General features: G+C 38.9%; 1 protein-coding gene across 2 annotated transcripts in view; it reads right to left on the bottom strand.

The window, feature by feature from the left end:
* Positions 1-285: 285 nt before the first annotated feature.
* LOC309551106 (putative cation-transporting ATPase 13A4) overlaps positions 286-13,374 on the bottom strand; it is a 159,501-nt gene continuing 146,412 nt past the window's right edge. For both annotated transcript variants that reach the window (XM_082251552.1, XM_082251553.1), the window contains 2 exons: positions 5,770-5,850; positions 286-764 (listed from right to left, as the gene is read on the bottom strand). In XM_082251552.1, the coding sequence (XP_082107678.1) occupies positions 516-764; positions 5,770-5,850 (330 nt within the window). In that variant the 3' untranslated portion in view covers positions 286-515. The remainder of the gene's footprint in view (positions 765-5,769; positions 5,851-13,374) is intronic.

The raw sequence follows: 13,374 nt of genomic DNA, 5'->3' as shown, positions 1-13,374 counted from the left end.
TTCAGATATATACTTTCACATACATACATATCCCTCCACCTCTTCTGTCAATTCTGTCCCTCTGAAGTAAAGTATACCCTTCATTTGTTGTAACCCAATGTGTGAGCTGTCCAAACAGGCTCCAATATTCCCACAAAGTCAAAGTGCTCCTTGAATAACAGAAGTTGGGAATAACAGTAATGACCAGGAGTTTCCCAATGTTTTTTTTTTTTTTAGGAACTTAACAATGCTCCTGTGCCTATTGGATCATATTCGATACAGAAAAGACATTCTTTTTTTTGGAAACCTTACTTTATTTGTCACAATCATGTTATTTTTAAAATTGTATGTGTAATGATCATACACATGGGGATGGAATTGTTGCTTTATGTTTGTTTTCATTATTTTACGATCACCTGCAAAAAAATATGCATTTATAAAAACAATTGTGTTTTCTTTAGGTCTGAAGTATATGTAAGTAAAGACAAAAGGGTTTTTTTTTTCTTTTTTCTTTTTGTCTTTACCAGTGCTTACACTTATACATCTCCATCAATATTGTGATTTGCTTGTTTTTCTGTTGCTTCATCAAAGGCTAGGTTTTTATAACAATGGCTTTGTCCATCTGTTTGACACTCCACTTGGTCAGAGTAGATAGTTTCATTTATAAGGGGCCATTTTGGATCTTTTTTTACAGCCCTTTCTAGAATTCTATACTGGCTTTTTGAGTGGTAGTTGAACCATGTCTTCAGTAACAACCATATATTTCTGTTTTCGATAAATCCTTCCTGAAAAACAATAGATCGTATAGTTACACATAGGATGTGGTAAAAAAAAAAAAAAGTAGACAAGCCATTTAAACATTACAATTCCATGTCACTACAAAACTTTAGTACTCTAGGTCTGAGGTTAGAATTTTTTTTAGGGAGGAGAAAAGCACAGTAGATGTGTAAATTGCATACATTTTTTTTGTACATAGGCTGCAGTGAAGAAGCTGATCTCTGAATTAAAATATGTAACAGAAGTTTTTAGTTGTATGATAGACAGAGAACAATTATTACTTATTTGATACCCTAACAGAATTATGGGGGCCACACAGTATATCACCTGTTTGGTATTCATTGATATCCCAATAGATCCTTATCTCTTATAACTTCTGTATCCCTCTCTTATCCATATATAAACTTTAAAATCGTCTACCTTTGGTGTTTCTACCCTATAACTCCCTTATACCTTGACTTTCTAAAAACTTCTCCACATTCTGTGCTGTCCCCTTATATTGTTTGTATCAACATGTAGCTATGCAAGGCTCAAAACAGACATATTTATTCTCAGTTTTCTAAATTAATGACTCCTCTGTCTAAATATATTTCTTTGTTCACAAACACTACATAGTGATTTTCATGAATTATCATGCAGTGCCATCTGTGAAATGATAACATATGTAGTCATTGGCAGCCTTAATAAACAAGGAGCCCCAACAACCATTATTTTCAGCAAGAAAGACCAATAAGAGCTGAAATAACAGTCACATGGCTAAAATAAAATTACTAACATCAGAATGGCAAATAGTTCTGAATCTTGTACTGAATCTTCTATTGTAAGATGAAATAATGAATTATAATACAATTTCAGAAGTTAAATGAAAACAAATAAATACAATTTTCACAACTGAACATTTATGTTGTGAAGGTATCCTATATAGAACTCCTGATTTGTTATGATGATGAAGTCAAGGTCACTCAAATGGAAGTGTAATGGTCATATGGGATGATGAACATGAAATGTTAAAAAAACCGCCATAGCATAAAATCCCAAAAAAGTTAATGCACAACAAAATAATGTGGAATAAAAAATATTAAAAATGCCTCCACACCAAGGGAAAAGGGAAAAAGGAGCAAAAAGAAAACTAAAATAAAAAATAAAATAAAAATAAGAATTATTGTAAAAAGTAAACACCACAGTGTTTGTGTAGATCTATATAAATACCCCTTACCAAATATAGATAAAAATGTGCATTGAAGAACATCCAACAAATGAGAGAGGTGATAGCAGAAGATGTAAATCTCTTTACCCAGTGGAAATTAAGAAAGGGACGATCCCAGCACTCGGCATCTACCCCATCTGGAAAGCAGATCTTCAATTTCTACAAGACACAGCAGTACTACAGACAAGATGGTAATGCCTCACAGAACAACAGGAGAGGACGATGAAGAATATGATGATTTCTCACTCCCAGCTTCAGATGATTTAGTAAGAGAATCAATACAATCCGACCACCCTCTAACTTATGCTGACATGACAGAAATAGCAGCAGACATCAAAAACTCTTTCTCAGCAGCCATTACAGATATAAAAGCTGACTTACTAATGCTCACTGAGCAACTGGCTGTAAATGAGATGCTGGGAAGCAGAGAGAAAAGGCAATAACAAAATTTCAACAAGTTACAGCCACACATTCTTAACATATGATAGGTATGAACAGACAAATAGAAGATCTAAAAAACAGAGGATGTAGAAACAACATCAGAGTGAGAGGAATACCTGAGTCTGAATTCTGAGCAAATCAAGCCAGCCTTATGCTCCATCTTTAATAATCTGCTTGAGAGGCCACCAGAATCACCAACAGACTTTGGCAGAGCACACAGAGCCCTCAGACCCAGAGCTCAAGAAAATGCCCCTCCAAGGGACATCATTTGTTGCCTTCCTAATTTCTGCTTAAAAGAGAAAATCCTCCAAAAGTCTAGGCAGAATGAGCTTATCATATTTATGGGAGGAACATACAGCTCTTCCAAGATGTATCCCTTATGAATTGAAATGGTTTGCCTCTGGTTGCATAATTTTAGGCAGACATTTTAATATACCACTGATCCTTCTCCATAACATATCATCAAGTCAAACACATGTTCCCTATAAGATTTTAAAACATTTTAAAATACTCCTTCAATCTTGGACTTTGGTAGACACCTGGAGGACAGCACAGCCGACAGACAAAGACTTCACCTTTTTGTTTATCACCCCACAAACTTTATTCAAGAATAGATCTAATATTCCTAACTCAAAGAGATCTTAATAGCTTATCTAAAGCAGACCATGCTCCCACATAAATTTCTCTGACCTCTCCCACAAAAAAGCCGCATGCGTTTAACTGGAGATTAAATGCGTCCGTCCCGACAGACCCTAAGGTAAAAGAGGACATATAAAACTCAATAGAGAATTTCTTTGGCACTAACATAAGCCATGACACGTGACTTTACCAGTAAACATCTGGGAAGCTCATAAGTGTGTAATAAGGGAAGATTTGTGGAGTAAATAATTATAATGTCAGTATTTGCACAAGTTAGACTTTTTCTAATCTTGTCCTTTATAGAGATGTACCGAACGGTTCGCCGGCGAACGGTTCCCGGCGAACTTCGAACGTTCGCGTTCGCCACTGCGGGCGAACATATGCGATGTTCGGTCCGCCTCCTATACATCATCATTGAGGCAAACTTTGACCCTGAACATTACAGTCAGCAGACACATTCCAGGCCAATCAGCATACCTCCCTCCCACACCCTCCCACCTCCTATAAATAAGCAAGGGCAGCATCCATCTTAGATCATTTCTGTGTTACTGAGAGCAGGGAAAGTGCTGGTGCTGGTGCTGCTGCTGCTGTTATAGCTGGGGACAGTTCCCGGTCTTGTTAGCCAGTGTTCTTGGTAGACCCCTGCTGTAAGGACAGCACCCCAAAAAGCCCTTCCTAGGGCTGGTATTTGAGGTTTTTTTTGGATATATATATATATATATATATATATATATATATATATATATATATATATATATATATATATATATATATATATATATATCTATTGTCCCCAAAAGCCCTTTTGAGGGCTGGTATTTGTGTAATTTTTTTTGTTCTGTGATATATATATATATATATATATATATATATATATATATATATATATATATATATTGTCCCCAAAAGCCCCTTTGAGGGCTGGTATTTGAGTATTTTTTTAATATATATATATATATATATATATATGTGTAGCATGTCCAGAACCAGAAAAAAAAGATCATATAGGTGTAAAAGGGGTTCCCACCATCCCTGCTCTACTGAAAAATTATCTTTTTTTTCTGGTTCTGGACATGCTACAGAGCTGAAACTTCACAAGTACACTTTTTAGACCCCCTAGACACTAAATCACACAAAAAACGTTCTTAAAAATTGTCATTTTTGATAGAGAGCCAATTATTGGAAAACTTAAAAAAAAAAAACTTAACAAAAAAAAAATTTCTTTGGATTTATTGTTTGGGGGGTCTAAAAGGTGTACCTGTGAAGTTTCAGCTCTGCAGCATGTCCAGAACCAGGAAAAAAAGATCATATAGGTGTAAAAGGGGTTCCCACCATTCCTGCTCTACTGAAAAATTATCTTTTTTTCTGGTTCTGGACATGCTACAGAGCTGAAACTTCACAAGTACACTTTTTAGACCCCCTAGACACTAAATCACACAAAAAAAGTTCTTAAAAATTGTCATTTTTGATAGAGAGCCAATTATTGGAAAACTTAAAAAAAAAAAAAAAACTTAACAAAAAAAAATTTCTTTGGATTTATTGTTTGGGGGGTCTAAAAGGTGTACCTGTGAAGTTTCAGCTCTGCAGCATGTCCAGAACCAGGAAAAAAAGATCATATAGGTGTAAAAGGGGTTCCCACCATCCCTGCTCTACTGAAAAATTATCTTTTTTTCTGGTTCTGGACATGCTACAGAGCTGAAACTTAACAAGTACACTTTTTAGACCCCCTAGACACTAAATCACACAAAAAAAGTTCTTAAAAATTGTCATTTTTGATAGAGAGCCAATTATTGGAAAAAAAAAAAAAAACTTAAAAAAAAAATATTTCTTTGGATTTATTGTCTGGGGGGTCTAAAAAGTGTAGCTGTGAAGTTTCAGCTCTGTAGCATGTCCAGAACCAGAAAAAAAATAGAATCAGGGTTAGGGCTAGGGTTAGGGTTAGGGTTAGGGCTAGGGTTAGGGTTAGGGTCAGGGCTAAGGTTAGGGTTATTTTTAGTGCTTAGGGCTAGCGTTAGAGGGGTAGGGGTAGGGCTACTAACTCTAACCCTAAGTATCTCACCGTAACCCTAACCCTAGCCTCTAACACTAAACCTAACCCTAACCCTCTAACCATAACCCTAACCCTCTAACCTTAACCCTAACCCTCTAAGCCTAGCCATAAAAATAACCCTAACCCTAAACCTAACCCCAACCCTAGCCCTAACCCTAACCCTAACCCTAGCCCTAAACCTAATTCGTAATTTTTTCTGGTTCCGGACATGCTACAGAGCTGAAACTTCACAGGTACACTTTTTAGACCCCCCAGATGCTAAATCCAATTTTTTTATTTTTATTTTTTTTTAATTTTTCCAATAATTGTCTCTCTATCAAAAAATTACAATTTTTAAGAACTTTTTTTTGTGTGATCCCTCTCCGGCATGCCACAGTCCAGGTGTTTGTCCCCTTGAAACAACTTTTCCATTACTATTGTGGCCAGAAAGAGTCCCTGTGGGTTTTAAAATTCGCCTGCCTATTAAAGTCTATGGCGGTTCGCAATGTTCGCCGGTTCGCGAACATTCGCCGATGTTCGCGTTCGCCGTTCGCGAACAGCGAATTTTGTGTTCGCGACATCACTAGTCCTTTAATATAAAAGAATGAGACCGAATAGAACATTTATGCAATCTTTTATATCTACTTGAAAATATCAATAAAGCCTGAATGTGAAACATAATTTTAAGAAACATTACCTCAACTAGGTATGAAACGACAAAAAGCACGGCCACCATAATAACAGTGTTCCACCTCCAGTAATATGGTGTACAGACAAGCTGTAAAGAAATAGAGCAATAATAAAGAGAAACATTACTAAACTTACTAAGAGGTAATGTTGAGCTAAATAAATGACATGCAACGTCCAGGAACCTATAGCACAGATTTCAGTTTATTTTATCTAAACTAATGAAAATGATGATTTCTACAATTATTTCTACAACTAATATTTCACAGGAGTGCAGTGCATTTATATGAATGTATTTAGTTGTATTTTGGCACAGTTCATTTGACACAACATTAGAAAGGGAAAGATGCATGATCCCGCAAATTCAATTATGGAACAATTGTTGGTGCGAGATGTAGTAGTAGCAGCTTTTTGAAAAGCTGCTGACCTTCTGGGACTGGGATTTGTATGTACTAGAGTTGACAGAGAATGAGATGAAAAAAATCCACTGAGCTAGACTAGATAAAATCACCTTGCTAATGAATCAGGACAGAGAAGATTTGTTAAAGCTAAAAAGAAGATCATAGTTAAAGGATAAGTTTACCTTTTGTAACATGTTACACCCATATTCAGGGTGCAACATGTTACAGATGCAGCAGCCCCCACACCCCCTGATCCCCCATTGTGACAGCTAGCGGGGGATCTTCTCCCAGCACCTGCTGTCATAATATTTTTTTTAAAAATGGCTGTTTGGGGATCTGCCCACCCAGCCGCTATTCATTCACAGAGTTCTGTGAATGTGAGAACTACAAGTACTGACAGCCTTTGCGACTGTTGACTTGCAGATCTCAATGAACTACCAGGGTGTTGTTGAGCACTCTGGTAGTTACATAGTTACATAGTTACATAGTTAGTGAGGTTGAAAAAAGACATCAGTCCATCCAGTTCAACCTATGATGCGTGTGTGTGTTTGCTTTTAACCGTACATTGTATACCCCTGTATGTTGTGATCTTTAAGGTGTCCATCTAATAGTTTTTTGAAACTATCAATGCTCCCTGCTGATATGACTGCTTGTGGAAGAGAATTCCACATCCTTACCGTTCTTACAGTGAAGAACCCCTTACGCACTTTAAGGTTAAACCGCCTTTCCTCTAGTTTTAGTGAGTGGCCACGTGTCTTATTGTATCTCCTTTCTCTGAATAGTTTGTTCCTTATGCTCGGGTCACCAGTACAGTATTTGTACATTGATATCATATCCCCCCTCAATCGTCTTTTCTCCAGAGAGAAAAGGTTCAGGGCTTGTAGTCTTTCCTCATAGCTGATGTCCTCCATTCCCCTAATTATTTTTGTTGCCCTTCTCTGGACTTTCTCCAGTTCCAGCACATCCTTCCTGAGGACCGGTGCCCAGAACTGGACAGCATACTCCAGATGTGGCCGGACCAGAGTCTTGTAGAGTGGGAGAATAATCTCTTTATTTCTGGAGTGAATCCCCTTTTTTATACATCCCAGTATTCTGTTGGCTTTGCTTGCGGCGGCTTGGCATTGCATGCCACTGCCAAGCTTGTTGTCTACCAGTACCCCCAAGTCCTTTTCCATCCTAGACTCACCCAGAGGTTCCCCCCCTAGTGAGTAGCTTGCTTTCTGGTTTCTGGCCCCCAAGTGCATTACTTTACATTTATCAACATTAAACCTCATCTGCCATGTAGTTGCCCACCCCGTTATTTTGTTCAGGTCTGCTTGCAAGGTTTCCACATCCTGCATAGAAGATATTGGCATGCCTAGTTTAGTATCATCTGCAAATACTGAGATTGTGCTAGATATCCCCTCCTCTAGATCATTTATGAACAAATTAAACAGGATTGGTCCCAGGACAGAACCCTGGGGGACCCCACTTTCCACACCCGCCCAATCCGAGTACTCCCCATTAATCACCACCCTCTGTACTCTCCCCTGGAGCCAGTTCTCTATCCAGGTACTCACCTTCTGATCCATACCTACCTCCCTTAGTTTGTACAGTAATCGTTTGTGGGGAACGGTGTCAAAGGCCTTTGCAAAGTCCAGATACACCACATCCACAGGCTTACCTTTATCTAGGTGGCTGCTCACTTCATCGTAGAAGGTTAATAGATTGGTTTGGCACGAACGATTTTTCATGAATCCATGCTGATTACTACTTATAATACCGTTTTCATTACTAAAGTCTTGTATGTGGTCCCTTAACATCCCCTCCAAAATTTTGCAGACTACAGATGTTAGGCTGACCGGCCTATAGTTACCCGGGATATATCTCGGCCCCTTCTTAAATATTGGTACCACGTTGGCTTTTTTCCAATCAGCTGGCACCATACCCGTCTGTAAACTATCCTTAAAGATCAAGAATAATGGTCTGGCGATCACCTGGCTGAGCTCATTAAGAACCCTCGGGTGCAAGCCATCCGGTCCCGGGGATTTATTTATGTTAAGTTTCTCTAGTTTGGCTCTAAGTCTATCTTCTGTTAGCCATGGTGGCACTTCCTGAGGTGTATTATTTAGTTCGGCCTTACAAGCTGGGTTTGTGTAGCCCCCCGATTCTTTTGTGAAGACTTCCTGTCAGTGTGTAGAGGTGTACTGAACTGTTCGCCGGCGGACAGTTCCCGGCGAACTTAGCATGTTCGCGTTCGCCGCTGTGGGCGAACATATGCGATGTTCGGTCCGCCCCCTATAATACATCATTGAGGCAAACTTTGACCCTGAACTTCACAGTCAGCAGGCACATTTCCAGCCAATCAGCATACCTCCCTCCCACACCCTCCCACCTCCTATAAATAAGCAAGGGCAGCATCCATCTTAGATCATTCTGAAGCAGTGTGTGTTAGTGAGAGCAGGGAGAGCTGCTGCTGCTGCTGCTGTTAATAGCTTGGGACAGTTGTTAGTCAGTGTTCCTGGTCTTGCTAGTCAGTGTTCTTGGTCCACTACTGCTGTAAGGACAGCATACTGACAGCACCCCAAAAAGCCCTTCTAAGGGCTGGTATTTGTGTAATTTTATATATATATATATATATATATATATATATATATATATATATATATATATATATATATAGTGTCCCCAAAAGCCCTTTTAAGGGCTGGTAATTGAGGATTTTTTTTATTTATATATATATATATATATATATATATATATATATATCTAGTGTCCCCAAAAGCCCTTTTAAGGGCTGGTAATTGAGTTTATATATATATATATATATATATATATATATCTATTGTACACTGCAGTTGCCTGCCCGCTGTGTGTGAGAGGCCACAGACCCACCACAGACTGTACTGTGTGCACACCACACTCATTTCGGGTGGCACAGGCACAGTACCTTGCATTTTAAAAAATATTTTTTTTTCCTCTGTCATAATTGCAGTGAGTGCTGTGTCAGGTCCACAGAGTGTACTGTACCCACTGCAGTGCACTGCCCACCACTGATATATATACGGTGGCACAGCATCTTGTTGCAAATTGAAAAAAAAAATATATTTTTTATTATTGCAGTTGCCTGGGCTGCCAGTGACTGTCAGGTCCACATAGTGTACTGTGCCCACTGTAGTGCCACTGCGTGCCCACCCACCACTGATATATATACGGTGGCACAGCAGCTTGCAAAGTAAAAATATATATATATTTTTTATAATTGCAGTTGCCTGGGTGCCAGTGACTGTCAGGTCCACAGAGTGTACTGTGCCCACTGCAGTGCCACTGCCCACCCACCACTGATATATACGGTGGCAGGCATGACTTTTTTTGGATTAGTGTCTGGGGGGGGGTCTAAAAAGCGTACCTGTGAAGTTTCAGCTCTGTAGCATGTCCAGAACCAGAAAAAAAGATCATATAGTTGTAAAAGGGGTTCCCACCATCCCTGCTCTACTGAAAAATTATCTTTTTTTCTGGTTCTGGACATGCTACAGAGCTGAAACTTCACAGGTACACTCTTCACAGGTACACTTTGTAGACCCCCTAGACACTAAATCACACAAAAAAGTTCTTAAAAATTGTCATTTTTGATAGAGAGCCAATTATTGAAAAAATTAAAAAAAAAACTTAAAAAAAAAAAAAATTCTTTGTATTTATTGTCTGGGGGGTCTAAAAGGCGTACCTGTGAAGTTTCAGCTCTGTAGCATGTCCAGAACCAGAAAAAAAGATCATATAGGTGTAAAAGGGGTTCCCACCATCCCTGCTCTACTGAAAAATTATCTTTTTTTCTGGTTCTGGACATGCTACAGAGCTGAAACTTCACAGGTACACTTTTTAGACCCCCTAGACACTAAATCACACAAAAAAGTTCTTAAAAATTGTCATTTTTGATAGAGAGCCAATTATTGGAAAAATTAAAAAAAAAAAACTTAAAAAAAAAAAATTCTTTGTATTTATTGTCTGGGGGGTCTAAAAAGCGTACCTGTGAAGTTTCATCTCTGTAGCATGTCCAGAACCAGAAAAAAAGATCATATAGGTGTAAAAGGGGTTCCCACCATCCCTGCTCTACTGAAAAATGGTCTTTTTTCTGGTTCTGGACATGCTACAGAGCTGAAACTTCACAGGTACACTTTTTAGACCCCCTAGACACTAAATCACACAAAAAAGTTCTTAAAAATTGTCATTTTTGATAGAGAGCCAACTATTGGAAAAATTAAAAAAAAAAAAAAAAACTTAAAAAAAAAATGTCTTTGTATTTATTGTCTGGGGGGTCTAAAAAGCGTACCTGTGAAGTTTCAGCTCTGTAGCATGTCCAGAACCAGAAAAAAAGATCATATAGGTGTAAAAGGGGTTCCCACCATCCCTGCTCTACTGAAAAATGATCTTTTTTTCTGGTTCTGGACATGCTACAGAGCTGAAACTTCACAGGTACACTTTTTAGACCCCCTAGACACTAAATCACACAAAAAAAGTTCTTAAAAATTGTCATTTTTGATAGAGAGACAATTATTGGAAAACTTAAAAAAAAAAAAAAAAACTTAAAAAAAAAAATTCTTTGGATTTATTGTCTGGGGGGTCTAAAAAGTGTACCTGTGAAGTTTCAGCTCTGTAGCATGTCCAGAACCAGAAAAAAAATAGAATTAGGGTTAGGGCTAGGGTTAGGGTTAGGGTTAGGGTTAGGGCTAGGGTTAGGGTCAGGGCTAAGGTTAGGGTTATTTTTAGTGCTTAGGGTTAGAGGGTTAGAGTTAGAGGGGTAGGGGTAGGGCTTCTAACTCTAACCCTAAGTATCTCACCGTAACCCTAACCCTAGCCCCTAACACTAAACCTAACCCTAACCCTCTAACCATAACCCTAACCCTCTAACCTTAACCCTAACCCTCTAAGCCTAGCCATAAAAATAACCCTAACCCTAACCCTAACCCTAACCCTAGCCCTAACCCTAACCCTAACCCTAACCCTAACCCTAACCCTAGCCTTAAGCCTAACCCTAGCCCTAACCCTAATTCGTAATTTTTTCTGGTTCTGGACATGCTGCAGAGCTGAAACTTCACAGGTACACCTTTTAGACCCCCCAGATGCTAAATCCAAAGAAATTTTTTATTTTTATTTTTTTTTAATTTTTCCAATAATTGGCTCTCTAACAAAAAATTACAATTTTTAAGAACCTTTTTTGTGTGATTCAGTGTCTGGGGGTCTAAAAAGTGTACCTGTGAAGTTTCAGCTCTGTAGCATGTCCAGAACCAGAAAAAATTTTAGAATTAGGGTTAGGGCTAGGGTTAGGGTTAGGGCTAGGGTTAGGGTTATTTTTAGTGCTTAGGGTTAGACGGTTAGGGTTAGAGGCGTAGGGGTAGGGTTACTAACTCTAACCCTAAGTATCTCACCGTAACCCTAACCCTAGCCCCTAACACTAAACCTAACCCTAACCCTTAAAGCCCAGTTCCTGTCCCATTTTGGTCGGTTCTGGTCTGTTTGCGGTTGTTTGCGGTGCGTTAAACGGGGAGTTTGGTCTATCACTGTGAAGCGGGCGTAACCCTTACACTACCTGATCGATACAACATCATACCTGATAGTATACACACACTGGATGTTTTAAAGCACGTTATTCCAAACAATTTAGGAATGTTAGGTGATTTATGCCCTTTATGGAATAAAACCCGACTCTGCGTCAACTACGTAATTTTCCATGGGAGTTTTGCCATGGATCCCCCTCCGGCATGCCACAGTCCAGGTGTTTGTCCCCTTGAAACAACTTTTCCATTACTATTGTGGCCAGAAAGAGTCCCTGTGGGTTTTAAAATTCGCCTGCCTATTAAAGTCTATGGCGGTTCGCAATGTTCGGCGGTTCGTGAACATTCGCCGATGTTCGCGCTCGCCGTTCGCGAACGGCGAATTTTATGTTCGCGACATCACTATCAGTGTGTAACTGCCTGCTCATACCAGGTAAGAGCAGACAGCTTACACTGACTGCAAGAGCCCTGCATAGCACCTGTAATATGCTGATCAGGGGTGCAATGCTTTACAGGCTCTTAGTAGAAAAAAAAGTTTCAAAATTCACTTTTTTTTAACCTGAAAAAAATGTGCATTTATTTTATTTATTTTTTTACAAAAGGTGAACTTATCCTTTAAATGTATGTTATATGTGAAATATGGATACTTGTTTATATATGGGGCAAGGTAGGTTTTTACATGAAGCTTTTTTATAGTAGAAAATTCCAAAATGTTTCCCTATGCTGTGATGAAAATTACTTATTGTAATTAGAGATCTAACAAAAAATACTTAATCCTGTCACATAAGTGGGTGCTTTACATAAAACAGGATTTTATAAGATATATTTTGATATTTAAAAACAAAATCTTTGTATGGATCTCTTTTAAAAATATCACATATTTTGAATGGAGCATTGCACTCCCAATTTTTACATATAGGATTTTCACCCTTTTTATATTCTACACTGAAAGTGGCATTCCATACAACATAGAGTTTAAATTCAGTTGTCTTGAAAAGATTGAGATCATTCAGAATTTATTTTACGATCAATGATTTAGACTGGTAGGTGAGTCACTCACATTTTGTATTTTTTTGGGTTCCATTTGTAGCACTGTCCCCTTGATGACTGCTGGATTATTTACCTTGGGATCCCCTGGGTTACCGTTAGCAACTGTAGCATGTACAATTTAACTCTTTACTATCTGGCTCAGTCAAAGTACAGTCTGTACAGGATGTAGTTGTTTTTGTGGTTTTATTTAAATTAGGGTTGGGAGAAGGCAAGAGTGGGATACTCCAACTTGAACTATTCACAGTAGATGAGGACTCCTGTCGTAAGATGCAGCCAGGCTGCTGATTCACCTTGCCACTTAGATCAATTTAAGGTTAAGTCTTTATGCAGATGACTTGTTAGCATGAATTATCTTCAGAAAACACTCCTAGTACCCCCTTTAACTCCACCTGCTGACACCCGTCCTCTGACTATTCTACACCGGGGTGGCCCTCCTCAGGTCAGGCCCCTATACATGATCCCCTGGAAACAAAATAATACAGTTTTTCAAGGTTTTCCTGTGTCTCTACCCCTCTAGTCAGCTCTCATGGACCTAGGGGTTCAGTTCCCTCCTTCCTGGTCCCCAGACCTACTGCCTGTGATCACGTGCCACTGCTACAGAGGAGGAGGCAGCCACCACCCTCCCTCTGGGATTCT

This window comes from Pelophylax lessonae, assembly GCF_965119305.1.
Source record: "Pelophylax lessonae genome assembly, chromosome: 3".
Lineage (NCBI taxonomy): Eukaryota > Metazoa > Chordata > Amphibia > Anura > Ranidae > Pelophylax > Pelophylax lessonae.
The sequence above is the reverse complement of the archived record's forward strand: the minus strand, read 5'-3'. Positions and strand labels throughout refer to the sequence as shown.